This window comes from Hypanus sabinus, chromosome 11, assembly GCF_030144855.1.
Source record: "Hypanus sabinus isolate sHypSab1 chromosome 11, sHypSab1.hap1, whole genome shotgun sequence".
Classification (NCBI taxonomy): domain Eukaryota; kingdom Metazoa; phylum Chordata; class Chondrichthyes; order Myliobatiformes; family Dasyatidae; genus Hypanus; species Hypanus sabinus.
Genome location: NC_082716.1, coordinates 20,601,713 through 20,620,722, shown reverse-complemented (window position 1 = coordinate 20,620,722; position 19,010 = coordinate 20,601,713). Strand labels below are relative to the sequence as shown.

General features: G+C 39.4%; 1 protein-coding gene across 4 annotated transcripts in view; it reads left to right on the top strand.

Moving 5' to 3' along the window:
* Positions 1-19,010, top strand: part of LOC132401748 (ecotropic viral integration site 5 protein homolog) — a 269,778-nt gene that overhangs the window by 198,864 nt on the left and 51,904 nt on the right. For all 4 annotated transcript variants that reach the window (XM_059983911.1, XM_059983913.1, XM_059983912.1 and 1 more), the window contains one exon: positions 9,579-9,674. In XM_059983911.1, coding sequence (XP_059839894.1) covers positions 9,579-9,674 — 96 coding nt within the window. The remainder of the gene's footprint in view (positions 1-9,578; positions 9,675-19,010) is intronic.

The window sequence follows — 19,010 nt, the reverse complement described above, 5'->3', positions numbered from 1 at the left end:
ACAACTAAAGAAACTTCTGGGAAAACATCTGAGATACATTTTCCCAGAATTTCTTTGGTTCCTAAGAAAATTGCTCACTTATCTAATCTTTCTTCATATGCAGTTGTACCTTTTCTTTATTATGGTGGCCACCACAGGAGTCTGTCCTCAAGCTGTGGTTAACTGTTATCATATAATCATCCTGCTTTTTATTCCTTATTAGTTAGCTGATAAAGGAAGTGATCGCACATGGCCTCAATGATATTAGTGACTTCTCTCATCTTTAAGGATCTGTGGACATAAATTTTGACATAAACTCTCAGTATCCTGCCATTCATTTTGTCTTCCTTTGCCTTGTCACACAACCCCAACTGCATTGCCTCACCAACTTGAATTCCATTTGCTGCTTTTCTGCCCAGCTTACCAGTTCATTTTTTATTATTCATGATGTGGGCTTCACAAGCTGAACTAGCATTTAATTACCCGGCCTCAGCTTGAGAAATGTGTTGGGGAGCTGCTTGTTAGGATGCTGTCTACTGCACATCTATAGAGTGATATGAGTATGGGGGTGCGTCAGAATCAGGCTTAATAGCACAAGTACACATTGTGAAATTAGTTAACATGATGGCAGCAGTGCAATGCGATGTATGGTAATATAGAAGAAAACTGAATTACGGTAGGTGTGTGATTACATCCTGTAATCACCTACCTAAGATCCATGATGAAGCAGCTAAAGATAGCAGCCTATAAATCTGTAAACTAAAGTGTTCCTCTTCATTATCAATAATATGGCTATTTTTTTCAATGTGAGTAAGCTTCACTAGCATGTCCTCTTGCATTTAATTCCAAGTAATTGTGTAATACAAAAGTATTACTCATGTGGACTGCACCAGAACCTACCATACAGTCACTGCTCATTGCCATGTTCCCACATTGTTTTTGGGTATGGAGTTCAGATTTTAGTGCCATACCTCATCTTGCATTATTTTAATGCACAGTGTCTATTAATAAATCTGTAGTGTCCATTAGTTATGGGTGTGGCATATTATGACACATATCCTAATGGAAATAATTTATTTACTCAGTATTTGAAGAGCAGAATAAATGGGAACTATGCAGACTTCTGATAAAAAGGTTATTTTGCCAGGAAAAAAACTCAGCGAAAACAGTTACCTAAAATTACTGTATAAAATTAATCTCAATAGCTGCAACAGTTTGTTCTCTAAGCCTGATTGACAAGGGGATTCTGACTCATCATTTTTTCTCCAGTCCTACCAAAGTCCTGAACTATCATCGACTGTACTCTTTTTCATAGATGCTGCCTGGCTTGCTGAGTTCCTCCAGCATTTTGTGTGTTGACAAGGGATTTATCCAGTTTTCTCTATTGTCTCTATGTAGTGAGCCTTTTTAGTGACATTAATGATAGTTATTGCTCCAGTATTTCCAAGTTTCTTTGTCTTGTTTATTCTTGGACAGTAATATTTTTTCCAAAATCCTCATTGATAAAACCATTTGCATCACCCATCATGAAAATAGCTGAGAATATATACAGCTCAGGATGGTAACCCCATGCTGTGAAATTCACTTAAGCATAATGTGTTTAGCTTTCCCTGATTTTCAAAGATTTACCATAAGGCAGAGGAGCAGTAGGCCATTTGGCCCAGTGTGTCTGTTCTGCCATTCCAGCATGCCTGATTTTTTTTTGTCCCTCTCAACCCTGTAACCTTTGACACCATTACTGATCACGGATCTATCAACCTCTGCTTTAAATATACTCAATGATTTGGCCTCCACTGCTGTCTGTGGCAATGAATTCCACAGATTCCGTCGCCTCATCTGTGCTTTCAGTTGCTTAGGACCTGAACTTTGGGATTCTCTCCTTGTATTTCTCCATCTATATTTTTTTTCCTTCTCTTAAAACATTCCTTAAAACTCAATTTTTTGACCAAGCTTTGAGGGCAGCAAGTTAGTGTAGCATTTAGCGCAGAGCTTTCCACCACCAGCAATCTGGGTTCAGTTTCCACTGCTGTCTGTAAGAAGTTTGTTCTCCTTGTGACTGCGTGTTTCAACGTTTTGATGAACATGTAACAAGTAAAGTTAATCTGTTCAAGCTTCTTGATTATGGGCTGGATTGTTCTTGACCTGGCCAAGGCTTCAATTTCACCATAGCGCAAACAGGCCAAAACCCTGGAGTCTGAGTGGATAAACAGAGCTCCAGACCTTCTGGCTGATGATGTTCTGCAAAGTTTATCAACTCACTTTCACATGGTGGAACCTGAAACCATGTTTCCTTCCATTTCCCCCCCACCCCCCCAACCATACGTATGGTCTTTTGGTAGCTTCTCATGTACAGTGACTTAGACAATAGACAATAGGTGCAGAAGTAGACTATTCGGCCCCTCGAGTCTGCACCGCCATTCTGAGATCATGGCTGATCATTCACTATCAATACCCAGTCCCTGCCTTGTCCCCATATCCCTTGATTCCCCTATCCATCAGATATCTATCTAGCTCCTTCTTGAAAGCATCCAGAGAATTGGCCTCTACCGTCTTCTGAGGCAGTGCATTCCACACCTCCACAACTCTCTGGGAGAAGAAGCTCTTCCTCAACTCTGTTTTAAATAACTGACCTCTTATTCTCAATCCATGCCCTCTGGTACTGGACTCTCCCAACATCTGGAACATATTTCCTGCCTCAATCCTATCAAATCCTTTAATTATCTTAAACGTTTCAATCAGATCCCCTCTCAATCTCCTCAATTCCAGCGTGTACAAGCCCAATCTCTCCAATCTCTCTGCGTAAGACAGCCCTGACATCCCAGGAATCAACGTAGTGAATCTACGCTGCACTTCCTCAATTGTCAGAATGTCCTTCCTTAAACCTGGAGACCAAAACTGTACACAATATTCCAGGTGTGGTCTCACCAGGGCCCTGTACAAATGCAAAAGGACATCCTTGCTCAATTCCCCTTGTAACAAAGGCCAACATTCCATTTGCCCTCTTCACTGCCTGTTGCATTTGCTCATTCACCTTCATTGACTGGTGAACTAGGACTCCTAGGTCTCTTTGCATTTCTCCTTTACCTAACTCTACACCGTTCAGACAATACTCTGCCCTCTTGTTCCTGCTTCCAAAGTGGATAACTTCACATTTATTCACATTGAATGACATCTGCCAAGTATCTGCCCACTCACCCAGCCTATCCAAGTCTCCCTGTATTCTCCTATCGTCCTCTTCGCATGTCACACTGCCACCCAGTTTAGTATCGTCAGCAAACTTGCTGATATAGTTTTCAATGCCCTCATCTAAATCGTTGACATAAATCGTAAAGAGCTGTGGTCCCAATACAGAGCCCTGTGGTACCCCACTAGTCACCTCCAGCCAGTCCGAGAAACACCCATTCACTGCTACCCTTTGCTTTCTATCTGCCAACCAGTTTTCTATCCATGTTGAAACCCTGCCCCCAATGCCATGAGCTCTGATTTTACTCACCAATCTCCTATGTGGCACCTTATCGAATGCCTTCTGAAAATCTAGGTACACAACATCCACTGGCTTACCCTCGTCTAACATCCTTGTTACACCCTCAAAAAACTCCAACAGATTAGTCAAGCATGATTTGCCCTTGGTAAATCCATGCTGGCTCGGCCTAATCCTATTACTGCCATCAAGATGTGCCACTATTTCGTCCTTAATAATGGACTCAAGCATCTTCCCCACGACTGACATTAGGCTAACAGGGCGATAGTTCTCCGTTTTCTCCTTCCCTCCCTTCTTGAAAAGTGGGATAACATTAGCCACTCTCCAATCTTCAGGAACTGATCCTGAATCTAAGGAACATTGGAAAATGATTACCAATGCATCCACAATTTCCTGAGCCACCTCTTTTAGAACCCTCGGATGCAGACCATCTGGACCCGGGGATTTATTAGCCTTCAGTCCTACCAGTCTACTCATCACAGTTTCTTTCCTAATGTCAATCTGTCTCAATTCCTCTGATATCTTATGACCCTGGCCCATCCATACATCTGGGAGATTGCTTGTGTCCTCCCTGGTGAAGACAGATCTAAAGTACGCATTAAATTCTGTTGCCATTTCCCTGTTTCCCATAACAATTTCTCCCAATTCATTCTTCAAGGGGCCAACATTGTTCTTAACTATCTTCTTTCTCTTCACATAGCTAAAAAAGCTTTTGCTATCCCCTTTTATATTCCTGGCTAGACTGAGCTCATACCTGATTTTTTTTTTTCTCCATATTGCTTTTTTAGTTAAGATCTGCTGTTCCTTAAAACTTTCCCAATCATCTGTATTCCCACTCATCTTAGCCCTGTCATACTTCTTTTTCTTTAATGCTGTACAATCCTTTGTCAACCACTGTGGCCCCTTCCCCCTCTTTGAATCCTTCCTTCTCATTGGAATGAACTGCTTTTGCATCTTTTGTATTATCCCCAAGAATATCTGCCACTGCTGATCCACTGTCTTTCCTGCCAGGGCATCCGCCCATTTAACTTTGGCCAGCTCTTCCCTCACGGCTTCGTAGTCTCCTTCATTTAATTGCAACACTGACACCTCTGATCTGCCCTTATCCCTCTCAAATTGTAGATAAAATCTTATCATGTTATGATCACTACTTCCTAATGGCTCCTTTACTTCAAGATCACTTATCAATTCCTGTTCATTACACATCACCAAGTCCAAAATAGCCTCGTTCCTGGTTGGCTCAAGCACAAGCTGTTCCAAAAATACATCCCTTAGACACTCCACAAACTCCCTATCCTGGGGTCCAGCATCTACCTGATTCTCCCAGTTCACCTGCATGTTGAAATTTCCCATAACGACTGCATTACCTTTAGCACATGCCAATGTTAACTCCCTAATCAACTTGTACCCAATATCCACGCTACTGTTTGGGGGCCTGTACACAACACCCATTAGGGTCTTTTTACCTTTACTGTTCTTCAGCTCAATCCACACAGACTCTACTTCCCCTGTTCCCAAGTCACCTCTTGCTAAGGACTGAATCTCATTCCTCACCAACAGGGCCACCCCACCCCCTCTTCCCATATTTCTGTCTCTACGATAGCACGTATACCCTGGTACACTCAATTCCCAGGCCTGATCCCCCTGCAGCCATGTCTCCGTTATCCCAACAATATCGTAGTTCCCCATTTTCATCTGAGCTTCAAGCTCATCTGTCTTATTTCTGACACTACGTGCATTCAAGTATAGAATTCTGAGCCCATTCCTCCTCTCTTTGCTTAAAACACTGTCTACTGTACCTAACCCAGCTCCTTGAACTTCCATCGGGCTAATTGCACCTTGAATTTTGATGACCTTCTCAAGATCACCCAAACCTTCTACACATTTAACCCCATGCTCCTTCTGACCAACCCTCTGGATCTGGATCCCTGCCCCCTGCACATCTAGTTTAAAGCTCTTTCATCTCTTTTCAGAAATATTTATAAACCATTGAAATAAATGTAATGTTTAAATTATAAAACATGTATAACTGACATAAACTTCATATAAAGGCAAAATAAACATCTTAATTTATCTTATCCGTCACAAATGGCTGGCCTTTTTAAATTACTAATCTTACAAGTATAACTAGCCCTCATTTCAAGGTGTTTGAGCTCTGTTTTAGAGTTTGTTGAGTCCAGCAATGAAGTGAAAGACCAGTTTTACTGGCATGCAATATCCTGTGTGTATTCCATGCTGATGCGGAGAATTATCTGGGTCAATTTCTCCTTTTTTACCGATGTTTGATTTAGTTTGTTGATGCAATCTGTGGAGTATCTTGGGGCCAGTTGCACCATGGGATATCATGGGTAATGAGAAATCGCACTTTTGGCTGGAATTCACCCTCGTATGAATTATAGACATCTTTGCTGAAAAGAACAGTCATCAAGGGAATAAATAATGGAGGTCTTGGAGATGCAGATCTGAATATCCAGTGGAGTCTGCAAAACACCATGTCAATCAGAATCCCATCGTGACATAGATTGTTTCTTTGGACATAATTTGCTTAATAAAAATTGTGTTATTTATTCAGTCCTGATGAAGGGCCTCAACCTGAAGTGTCAACTGTTTATTCCCTTCCATGGATGTTGCTTGACTTGCTGAGTTCTTCCAGTATTTTGTGTGTATTATTGATTCTGAAGTGATTGGAATTTCCATTTGATGCTCGATCTCTGATAGGTTCCCCTATCCACTAATACCATGTGCAAACTGTCTATACTCAAGGCATGTACTGTACACTCATACAGTGTACATTCCATGTCTATACACAGTTGTGCTGCATGCAGTGTTCCACTGTGCCACACTGCCCAACTCAAGGAATATTAAAATATTTAAGCCAATCAAGTGCTGCCTTTTAGGAAATTCAGGAACATTTATTGCCCCTCAACCATCAGGCTCCTGAACCAGCATGAATAACTTCATTCACCTCAACCCTGAACTGATTCCACAAATGATAGATTCATTTTCAAGGACTCTGCAATTAATGTCCTCGTTATTATTTATTTATTTATTCCTGATGAAGGATCTCAGCCCAAAACATCGACTGGTTACTCTTTGCCATAGTTGCTGCCTGGCCGACTGAGTTCCGCCAGCATTTTGTGTGTGTTGTTTTGGATTTCCAGCATGTGCACACTTGCTCATGTTCATTATTATTACTTTCTGCATTTGTACATGTTGTCTACTTTTACAAATCGGTTCTTTGTCAGTCTTTGCTTGTGTGTAGTTTTTTGTTGATTCTATTGTATTTCTCTGTTCTACTGTGAATGCCTGTAAGAAAATGCATCTCCGTCATATATGATGAAATACACAACCTACTTTCAGAATAACTTTAATTTGAGCTTTGAACTTTTACGAAGTTTGTGTACAGCATTGGATTCAGTACCTGATACTGATATTTGTAAAAAGGTAAGTGATTACTCTGAGAATAAAATTAATACTCCAAAGCAGTGTGAAGAAAAGATCAAAATACACTTGAGGAAAGCATAAATCACAAAGAGGGAAGCTGTTTTTCTAGATTCTTAACTTCTCTACATTTTAACAGGCAACCGTGAGCCATATGCTCCCAGCTAGGAAATGACTGCTCTTGTTATCAGTTGGTTGAGGGAAAACCTCAATGAAACGCTGATTCCAAGAAGTCTTGTGCTGCCACCAACCTAATCATATCTGTTATGGTGGCACAGTAAGAGTAATTACATCAATCTTCTTTGCTAATAGTGAGCAACAGAATTCATTTAGAAAAAGTTTAATATTTTCTTTAAGATCCATTCCAAAATCAGTTCAGTGCAAGGATCCAAGCTCAAGTCTTTGCAATAATAAGTGAGTGCTGTACTTCAAATAAGTAAGTGCCAGATTCCATGGAATTACTTCAGTGAGCTTCTGTTTTCTATGCATTCCATATATAATTACATTGAGATGGTATATGAAAAACGGAATGCTGAATATACACTCAGTAGTCACTTTATTAGGTATACTTGTACACCTTGTTAATGCAAATATCTAATCAGCGGATCATTTGGCATCAACTCATTGTATAAAAGCATGCAGACATGTTCAAGAGGTCCAGTATTGTTTAGACCAAACATCAGTATGGGGAAGAAATGTAATGTAAATGGCTTTGACCATGGAATGATTGCTGGTGCCTGATGGGGTGGTTTGAGTATCTCATCACCAGTTGATCTCCTGGGATTTTCAATCACAACAGTCTAGACCAGGTGTTCCCAGCTTGAGGTCCATGGACCCCTTGCTTAATGGTATTGATCCATGGTATAAAAAGGATGGGAACCCTTGGTCTAAATTTTTTAAAGAATGATGCGAAAACAAAATGAGCAGCAGTTCTGTGGGCCAGAGAGAGAGGTCAGTGGAGAATGGCCAGTCTCTTTCAAGCTAATAGGAAAGGGACTGTAACTCAAATAGCCACATGTTAACACCATGTGCAGAAGCACATCTCTGAATGTATGACACGTCAAGTCTTGAAGTGAATGAAGAAAATTCAATGTAGATGGACAAATGATTTGCAAGGCCACAGCAAGGTAGATTGGGAGATCAAGACTTTATTTTTCAGTGAATGAAGGGTTATTCAAGTCTTTTAACAGTGAGATAGAAGTTGTCCTTGACTCTGGAGGTACGTGTTTCAAACTTGTGTATCTCTGCCCAACAGGACAGGGGAGAAGACAGAATGATTGGGGTGGGAGAGAGTTATTCCTCACACTTGGGCCAAGATTTATCATTCAAACAACTTCAATGAAGGGAGATTAGTTGATTATTTTGACGTTTGTGAGAGGTTATTGTAATGGCAGCATGTCATATTTTCAATTGTAATTACATTTCAAAAGAAATAGAGTGCAAAATGTATGGGACATTTTCCTTACATTTTAGTTTTAACTATTTTAATGGGTAATATTTACTTTCTCTTCTCCCCCCCCCCCCACTATTAATGCATTTTTAATCTCCTGATTTGACGTGGTCCCCTGGCCTGATCAGTGAGTGTATCTTTACCTTTGTAGGAAATGTAACATTCTACTTGTTCTGGGTCCATTCTGAGTTTCATGTAGCATATTGGCATCTTGGTCTCTACCCCTTCTTTAATTGCTGAGCTCCAGGCACCTGTAATAAAGATCTGGAAATGCCAGCTGCAAGGTTTGTTAGTGTGTTTCTTATATTTATCACAACCAGGCAATCTGAGTACATCAAGGAAAAAATGCTGTTACTATCTAAAAGAAGACTTTTAATGCAAAATCAGAATCAGACTTATCGACATATGTCATGAAATTTGTTTACAGCAGCAGTACAGTGCAATACATAAAATATGCTAAAAATACATAAGAAATATGTACTGTATATAATTTAAAAATAAGTGCAAAAATTAAAATTAGTGAGGTAGTAGTGAAAATATTTGAGTCAAACTGAGGAGCAAAAATGCTGGTTAAGAGTAACAAGAAAAGAATAAGGAATAAAAACTTGAGAAATAAAGTAAAATAAATAGTTGACTGACTTTAAAGAATGTAGAACTTTTAGTCAGATGCATAATGACAAGAAGATAAATTTAAGAAAGCTATAAGGAGAGCAACTTTGATTTTAAATATTTTTTGGAACTCATTTGTTATTCTATTAATAACGAAGGTCATGAAATGTTTCCACATCCGATGTTTTCAATTTGCATGATTATTGAGAAAGATGAAGGAAAATGAATAGGGGGACAGGAAGTGTGATGTACAAGAAAGGTTTGATCAGAATTGGCTGTTATTTTCATTGGTGAAGCATAATAATTTGTATAACACAAACCAACCCATTGTCTTTTCCAAAGAAAGTAGTGTTTGTCATATGTATTTTAAAATAATCTTTTCATGTGGTTAAATATTACTGGTATTTGAGTCGTTCATTCTTTTGTGAAATTGTGGGGACACTTAGCACACTCAGTATTGTACAGTGCTGGGCAGAACTGTGTTAAGTTTTTTCTGTGTGGTACATAACTTAGGATGTGTATATTGAGTGAAAAATTATGCCATTTGATGTTAATTTTAGCTTTTTGGATTAACAGATTTGGACAAATGCTGTAATAAGTGGTTTTGTTCTCTATCAGAAAGAAGAGGGTAAAGTTAAAGGCCAGCTTAATAATTCAGACTCCGCCCAATATATAAGAGCACTGAAGGATCAGATAGAAGAGCTGCAACATGAGGTAAGTGATAAAAATCTAGATCAGTGTTTTGTTAATCTTTTGCATTATCTTTCACACTTTTTTCTACAAATCTTGTCTGCTGAAAAATGCAGCTGTCTCTGATGTAAATCTGTTGGTGTAGCATTCTGCTGAGAAGTTATTCACATACATCTGCATGAGATAGCAATGTTCCTTATCTCGTTTCCCTTTCCTCCTCATTTTTTTTCCCCTTCACTCCCTATTTTGGCATATTTCGTTTAGTTTGTGACCAGAATCTGCAGAGTTAACTTGTTCATGTTTTATGGCTTTCCATTGAGCCTTTCTTAAATTTTCATTGTCATATTTGTATTAGTTTACTGCTAATTTCCATCTCAAATCATGTGCCCATAATTAGTTGTGATTTCACTTCAGAAAATAATAAATGAATTAGATTTGATACACTTGTGATAAGATGATTTGTATGCATGAATTACATGATTTTTTAAAATTCTCATGACTGGGAAAGTTCTTTGCAGTTCTGCAATGCATAGGATGAGATATTGAACAAAAGAAATCCAGATACATTTAATTATTCTCCATTCCAGCTTCCTCCAAGGTCTTGGTTCCATGCCATTAGTGAATTACCATTACCCCACACATGATGGGGCGGCACAGTAGTGTAGCTGTTATTATAATGCTATCTACAGCACCAGTTCAATTCCCGCCACTGTCTGTAAGGAGATGTATGTTCTCCCCATGACGCGTGGGTTTCCTCTTGGTGCTTGCTTGTTGGACTGCAAGGGCCTGTTACTGTTCTGTATCACTAACTCAAATATGGGGCTTGAGTACTGATTGATTATTTATTCCTTGGAAGTAGAAGGTATCATAACTCAGGCTGATCCTGTCCCTGCCCAATGTTTATACTTCCATTAGGTGCTGTAGCATTATTAATTCTTCCCTTACAAATGATTTTGGTGAACTGTAGAATCATGTCTGCTGCTACTCTGGATTGGAGTAGCTAATGAGGATCTTATCTGAGATTTCTCCGTTAGCCCTGTTTAATTTATCATTAGATTAGTTCACTAAATTTTTAATTGTATTTTAATTTAAACTGATTTTAAATTAAACAAGCTGTTTATCAGATCTGTGTTTTTTTCTAAGCAACACTAAACTAATAGAATTTGGTATTTAATTCTCTCAGAGAATTGGTGGGCAGCAATCTCCCAGATTTCTGCTAGCATAGCTATGTAGCTGACCCCTGAGAATCATGGGATTGGCCAGAGCACTTGCCATTCTTTAATTCCCCACTTTGAGAGAAATGCCAGCATGGTATAAGTATTTAGCCTCTAATTCCTGTGCTATCTTTTAGAAACTATGCTCCCCTGTATTTCATATTAAATATACAGAAGGTGCCACTAGAAGCATAAAATATAGTAGTAGAATTCAGGCATTTGGCACTTTGAATCTGCTCCATCATTCAATCACGACTGCTTTCATGACACTACCTTCTCCCTGTAACTTGAACCCCTTTACCAATCAAGAACTTGTCAAATATTGAACTATTTTGGGTTATTCCCAAATTTCAGCAGTCATCCCGTACTTAGTAATGATCTTTCAAGATTTTGGAATGGTTCCGGAAGACTGGAAAACTGCAAGTGTCACTCTACATTTCGATAAGGGAGAGAGGCAGAAGGAAGAGAACTGTAGGCTAGTTATTCAAACATTAGTGCTTGGGAAGATGTGGGAGCTGGTTGTTAAGGATGTGATTTCAGGGCACTTGGGGGCACCTGATAAAATAGGCTGCAATCAACACAGTTTCCTCAAGAGAAAATCTTGTCTGGCAAATCTGTTGGAATTCTTTGAAGAAATAGCAAACAGGATAAACAAAGCAGAATTAGTTCATATTGTGTACTTAGATTTTCAGAAAGCCTTTGACAAGGTGCCACACATAAGGCTGCTTAGCAAGTTACAAGTCCATGGTATTGCAGGAAAGATTCTAGCATGGATCAAACAGTGGCTGATTGGCAGGAGGCAAAGAGTGGGAATAAAGAGAGCCTTTTCTGGTTGGTTGTCAGTGATTAATGGTGTTTCACAGGGGGTCTGTGTTGCAACCGGTTCATTTTTACATTATATGTAAATGATTTGGATGATGGACTTGATGGCTTTATTGCAAAGTTTGCAGTTGATATGAAGATAGGTGAAAGATCAGGTAGTTTGGAGGAAATAGGCTACAAAAGGACTTGGATAGATTAAGAAAATGGGCAAACAGCGTCAGGAAGTGTATGGTCATGCGCTTTGGTGAAGAAATGAAAGGATTGACTTTTATTCATTATCATATATTTTTGATGTTTTTTTTCTTCAGCTTTATTAATTGTATATATATCAACTTGTTGAAGTTTTGTATCATTTTATAGCTGTAGAAGATTATGTATCAATAAAAAGATTTTAAAAATGAAATGAAAATGACTGTTTTCTAATGGAGAGAAAATACAAAAATCTGAGGTGCAAGGGGATCTGGGAGTCCTTGTGCAGGTTTCCCTAAAGGTTAATTTGCAGGTTGAGTCTGTGGTGAGGAAGGCAAATGCTATGTTAGCATTAATTTCAAGAGGACTAGAATATAAAAGCAAGGATGTAATATTGAAACTTTATAAAGCACTGGTGAGACTTGATAAGGAGTATTGTGAGCAGGTTTGGGCTCCTTATCTTGGAAAAGATGTGCTGAAATTGGAGAGGGTTCAAAGAAGGTTCATGAAAATGATTCCAGGATTAAACTACTTGTTGTATGAAGAGCGTTTGGCTCTGGGCTTGCATTCACTGGAATTTAGAAGAATGAGATATAACCTTACTGAAACCTATCAAATGGTGAAAGGCCTTGATAGAGTGGTTGTGGAGAGGATGTTTCTTATGTTGGGAGTGTCAAAGACGAGAGGGGACAGCTGCAGGATAGAAAGGCATCCTGCTTAAAACAGAGATGAGGAGGAATTCCTTTCTCCAGAGTGTGGTAAATCCATGGAATTTGTTGCCACAGGTAGCTATGGAGGCCAAGTCTTCATGGACAGTATATTTAAGACTGGGATTGATAGATTCTTGATTGGTCAGAGAATGAAGGAATATGGGGTTAAGTGTTGGGGCTGAGAGGAGAAATGAATCAGCCATGAAGAAATATCAGAGCAAACTCAATGGGCCAACTAGCCTAATTCTGCTCCTATATCCTATGGTCTTATAACCTTGTGGATTTCAGCTTGTAAAGTACTCACACTGAAATGCTTTAAGTGTAGTGGTTTCTGTCTCTGCCACACTATCAGATAGACTTCCAGATCCCTATGCCTATGTGACTTTTGACTTTTTTTCCCATCTTCTTTTGCCTTCTGATGCACCACCAATTAAATTAATGTACCTCCAACATAATGAAGTCTCCACCAATGCAAACTGGTCATAGGTCATTTTGCCTAGGCCTTTCAGTATACTACTTCCAAAGAAGTAGGTACAGAGCAGGTAAGTTTTTTTACATAGAAAGTGGTGAGTGTGTGGAATAGGCTGCCAGCGTCGGTGGTGGAGGTGGATACGATAGGGTCTTTTAATACACTCCTGGACAGGTATATGGAGCTCAGAAAAATAGAGGGCTATGGGTAACCCTAGGTAGTTTCTCAGGTAAGGACATATTTGGCACAGCTTTGAGGACCGAAGGGCCTGTATTGTTCTGTAGGTTTTCTATGTTTCTCAAGCAAACACAGCCCAAGTATTATTCCCTCATAATTATTCAGTCTTGGTAATATCCTTATAAATCTCCACTGCAGCCTCGATTAATGCATTCTTCCTAGAGTGTGATGACCAGAACTTTGACAAGTACTCTAGCTATATGCTCATAGATGATTTATATACAATGGATTCTGATTAATTGGGCCATTGGTTAATTGGGGCAGTCACTTACTTGGGATAACTCTTAAAGACCAAAAACTAATCAAGAAAATAACCAGGATTCTCTTTATTTGAGACACCATCCCACTTAATTGGGACAGGAGGCTCCCGAGCAGTTTCTAACTAGTGTCAGTCACATGCACTTGCGTGGCTGTTAGACACTACACCATGATTCAAGCAAACATTTTTAAAATAGCATCAGTTGCATGTGTTTCTGTTTAAAAGGCAGCGATTTTTGTTACTGATAGTGAGAAATAAGCAAGAAGACAATTTGGAACCAAAAATGGCTATGGGTGAAAATGAAGTGATTACACTACTTTAACAAGTTAAGAACTATGTAGAAATTGAAGGCATTGACAATCCTTCAATCAACTTGAATGTTCCAATGAAAATGAAGTTTGGAGGATGCAATCCTCTGAGGCATTGTATGAAGGTGTCTGCTCTGATTTGTTCATTTACAGTCAATCAAAAGATGGTTGCAGCATACTCATTAAAATCCTCCAATATCTATTTGTTTTATAATAGTCTAATAGTATTAGTAGTGTTCTAATTTGTTCTGTTTGCAGTTAAATACATAATTAGTTACTCAGTTAAAAGATAGTTCGTCCCTTTTTTTATATCACAAATGAGCAAATCTGTAGATGTTGGAAATCCAAGCAACACACTGGAGTGCTGGAGGAACTCAGCAGGCCAGGACCTGTTGACGGGTCTTGGCCCAGAACGTTGATTGTACTCTTTTCCATAGATGCTGCCTGGCCTGCTGAGATCCTCCAGCATTTTGTGTGTGTTGCTTGTCTTTTTCATATATTTTTACCTATTTCCATATATCTTGGGCTAATTGAGGCAGCCACCTAATTGGGCCGGAATGTACTGCTCCCATTGTATCCCAATTAATTGTATCACGATCTCTTATTTTATATTCTATGCCTCTGACTAAAGAAATGTGTCCTGATACCTCCTTAACCACAGTATCTATGTAAACCTAAACACCAAATTCTGGAAGTAATCAGCAGATCTAGCAGTATTCATGAGGAGTGAAACAGACATTGCAGGACAAGGTTCCCTCTTCAGCCAGGGATACAACTTGACCTGCTTCGTGCCTCCAGCATTTTCTCTTTTTCGTTTTGTGCTTCCAGCAGCTAAAGATGTTGCTCCACCTTATCTTCCTGTTCAGATATCTTTGAACGCAACTTCCAGGTTTTCTACCTATTTGTTCTTCATCCTTCAAATTCATGCTTTACTACTACTCCATTTGAATTCCAAGTGCCACTTTTGTGACTACCCAACCATTCATTGACATCTTCCTGCAGCTTACAACTTCCTCACCATCAGCTGCACTGCCATTTTACGTATCATTGGCAGATATCTTGATCATTGCCGCTTCCACCAACTCCACATCATTTTGCACCATGCAAATGTATAGAATCTAGTACTGAGTCCCATAAAACTCAATTGCACACAACTCTGCCTGCCATTGAATGTAATTTTTTTTTCATTTCCCCAAGTTTTAATTCTATTTGTCACATTCTTGCAATCCCAAAACATAGAATCAAGTTTATTACTGGCATATCTTGTGAAATTTGTTTCTGTGGTAGCAGCATAGTACATTAAAAAAAAACATAACTTACAATATGAAAGATATAAAAAATAAGTAGTGCAAAAAAGAGGTACTATTCTTGGGTGCATGGACTGTTCATAAATCTGATGATAGAAGGGAAGAAGCTGTTCCTAAACTATTGAGGTTGTGTCTTCAGGCTACTGTACTTCCTCCTTGAGGGTAATAAAGAGAAGAAGGCATGCCCTGGCTGGTGGGGTTCCTTAATGATGTATAGTATCTTTTTGAAGAGTTGCCGTTTGAAGATGTCCTTGATGGTTGGGAGACTACTGCAAGCAGTTGTGTTTACAATCCCACAGCTTTTTCTGATTGTCATTGGTGCCTCCATACCAGATGGTGCATCAACCAGTTTGAATGTTCTCTGCAGCACATCTATAGAAATTTGTTAGAATTTTTGGTGACATAACAAATCTCTTCAAACTCTTAATGAAATATAGTTGCTGACGTGCCTTCTTCATAATTGCATCAATATGTTGGGCCCAGGATAGATCTTCAGAGATGTTGACACCCAAGAACTTGAAACTGTTCACCCTTTCCACTGTTGACCCTTTGGCAATGATTATTCTCCTGACTTCCCTATCCTGCAGTCCACAATCAATTTCTCTGTCTCACTGTTGAGTGCAACGTTTCTTTTTCCGACACTACTCCACCAGCCAATTTATCTCACTCCTGTGTGCTTTCTTGTCGCCAGCTGAGATCTTGCTGACAGTGATTGTGTCGTTGTCAAATTTATGGACTGTTACTTTCCTGATCAGCTTACTACCTTAGTCTTTGTGGAAGAAAGACTGAGGTTGCACTGCCCTTCAAATATTTTTAAAACCTTACTCTTTCAATATCTTTATCCATAGGAGCAGAATTAGGCCACTCAGTCCATCGAGTGTGCTCTGCCATCAATCATGGCTAATTTATTTTCCCTCTAAACTTCATTTTTCTATCTTCTCCCTGCAGCCTTTGATACGCTTACTAATCAAGAACCTATCAACCTCTGCTTTATGACTTGGCCTCCACAGCTGTCTGTGGCAATGAATTCCACATACTGTTCATACCATCATGATTTTAAAAAATATATACCAGGTTAATAACTTTTCTGCTGTGGGCATCGCAGGTTTGACCCTGAAACAATAACTATGTGAACAACAGAACAGAGCCTTCATAATTTCTCACCCATTGGTATTTCTGGGATCAAAGGCCAAGTATACAGCTGCCATCTGTCCCTGGTGTGCAGTAAGAGTTGGACCATGATGGATATTATTGTTCCCCTTTCACAATACATCTGCATTTTTCAAGTGTTTTGACATTATTTCTTGCAGTTTATCAGAATTTCCATACTCAAATTGGGAGCAAGAGAAGGCCACTTTCAGTGGCATACAAAAGTTTGGGCACCCCAGTCAAAGTTTCTGTTACTGTGAAAAGCAAAGCGAGTAAAAGATGACTTGATTTCTAAAAGGCTTAAAGTTAAAGATGACACATTTCTTTAATATTTTAAACAGGATTACTGTTTTATTTCCATCTTTTACAGTTTCAAAATAACAAAAAAGGGAAAGGGCCCGAAGCAAAAGTTTGGGTACCCTGTATGGTCAGTACTTAGTAAACCCCCTTTGGCAAGAATCACAGCTTGTAAACGCTTTGTTTAGGCAGCTAAGAGTCTTTCAATTCTTGTTTGGGGGATTTTTGCCCATTCTTCCTTACAAAAGGGTTCTAGTTCTGTGAGATTATTGGGCAGTCTTGCATGCACTGCTCTTTTGAGGTCTATCCACAGATTTCCGATGACGTTTATGTCGGGGGACTGTGACGGCCATGGCAAAACCTTCAGCTTGCGCCTCTTGAGGTAGTCCATTGTGGATTTTGAGGTGTATTTAGGATCATTATCCTGTTGTAGAAGCCATCCCCTTTTCATCTTCAGCTTTTTTACAGATGGTGTGATGTTTGCTTCCAGAATTTGCTGGTATTTAATTGAATTCATTCTTCCCTCTACCAGTGGAATGTTCCCCATGCCACTGGCTGCAACACAAGCCCAAAGCATGATCAATCCACCCCTGTGCTTAACAGTTGGAGAGGTGTTCTTTTCATGAAATTCTGCACCCTTGGTTCTCCAAACATGCCTTTGCTCATTGCGGCCAAAAAGTTCTATTTTAACTTCATCAGTCCACAGGACTTGTTTCCAAAATGCATCAGGCTTGTTTATATTTTCCTTTGCAAACTTCTGACGCTGAATTTTGTGGTGAGGACGCGGGAAAGGTTTTTTCTGATGAATCTTCCATAAAGGTCATATTTGTGCAGGTGTCGCTGCACAGTAGAACAGTGCACCACCACTCCAGAGTCTGCTAAATCTTCCTGAAGGTCTTTTGCAGTCAAACGGGGATTTTAATTTGCCTTTCTAACAATCGTATGAGCAGTTCTCTCGAAAAGTTTTCTTGGTCTTCCAGGCCTCAACTTGACCTCCACCATTCCTGTTAATTGCCATTTCTTAATTACATTACGAACTAATGAAACAGCTACCTGAAAACACTTTGATATCTTCTTGTAGCCTTCTCCTGCTTTGTGGGCATCATTTATTTTAATTTTCAGAGTGCTAGGCAGCTGCTTAGAGGAGCCCATGGCTGTTGATTGTTGGGACGTCACCTGGCCTTTCCAAATGAAGATTGTGAACAAGCCATAGCCCTAACAAGCTAATTAAGGTCTGAAACCTTGGTAAAAGTTATCTGAGAGCTCAAATCTATTGGGGTGCCCAAACTTTGCATGGTGTCCCTTTCCGTTTTTCACTCTAAAATTGTACAAAACAAAAATAATACGCTAATCTTGCTTAAAATGTTGGAAGGAATGTTTCATCTTTAACTTTATGACTTTTGGAGATCAGTTCATCTTCTACTCACTTAATTATTCACAGTAACAGAAGTTTTGACCGGGGTGTCCAAACTTTTGCATGGTACTGTATGCCTACAAATAAGATCATGGCTGTGTTCATTCTAACTTATTTTGTATAATGTGTAGTTCTTCACATGAAACTTCAAATACCTTGCTGAAAATCATGAAGACATAATCAAGGTCTACCCTCATACACCCTCCCTATTAACACACAAAATATTTGTCACCATCCATAAAATCCATGTTGACTGTCCTTGGCCAGCCTGTGCCTTTCCAAATGCTGATTTGTACTAGGTTTTGCCATTCCTTCCATTGGTTTGTTCATTTGGTTCCTTTCTTCCTTTGTGAATAAAAATATCATATTTTCTCGCTTCCTGACACCACATCTGTAGCTGAAGAGAACAAGATCATTATAGAGCCCAAACTGTTTCCACTCTTCCCTGTTTTAAGTCTGCTATACAGTCTTAAGCACACATTTATAGCTATGATGCCTCAGACTTTTGCACAACACATTATTTGTCATTGTAGAGTGGAGAACGAGTTTGTAAATCTGGTAGGAGCAAAGGTTATTGTGAATGGTGAAGGTATAGAGCCACAAGAGGGGTGTGGGACAGGTGGCAAAAAGGTGGAGGAGCAGACCCACGAGCCTGATGCACCAGGCAAGGTCATTTGATTCCAAACAATTGGTTTATTGATCATCATGGAATGTCTCCCTTCTGCCTCTGGCACCCTCCCCTCTCCTTTTCCCCTTTTCCAACCATGATTCTCCTCTCCCTGCCCCCTTCCACACTCAGTCAACAATAGAGTCCCATATCAGAATCAGGTTTATTATCTACTCAAGTACGCCATGAAATTAGTTTTTTTTTCTATGGCAGCAGTACGGTGCAATGTATAAAATTACTACATTGCTGTGCAAAAGTATGAGGGACTCTATGAATATACATGTGCCTATGATTTTTGCACAATACTGTAGATTTTAT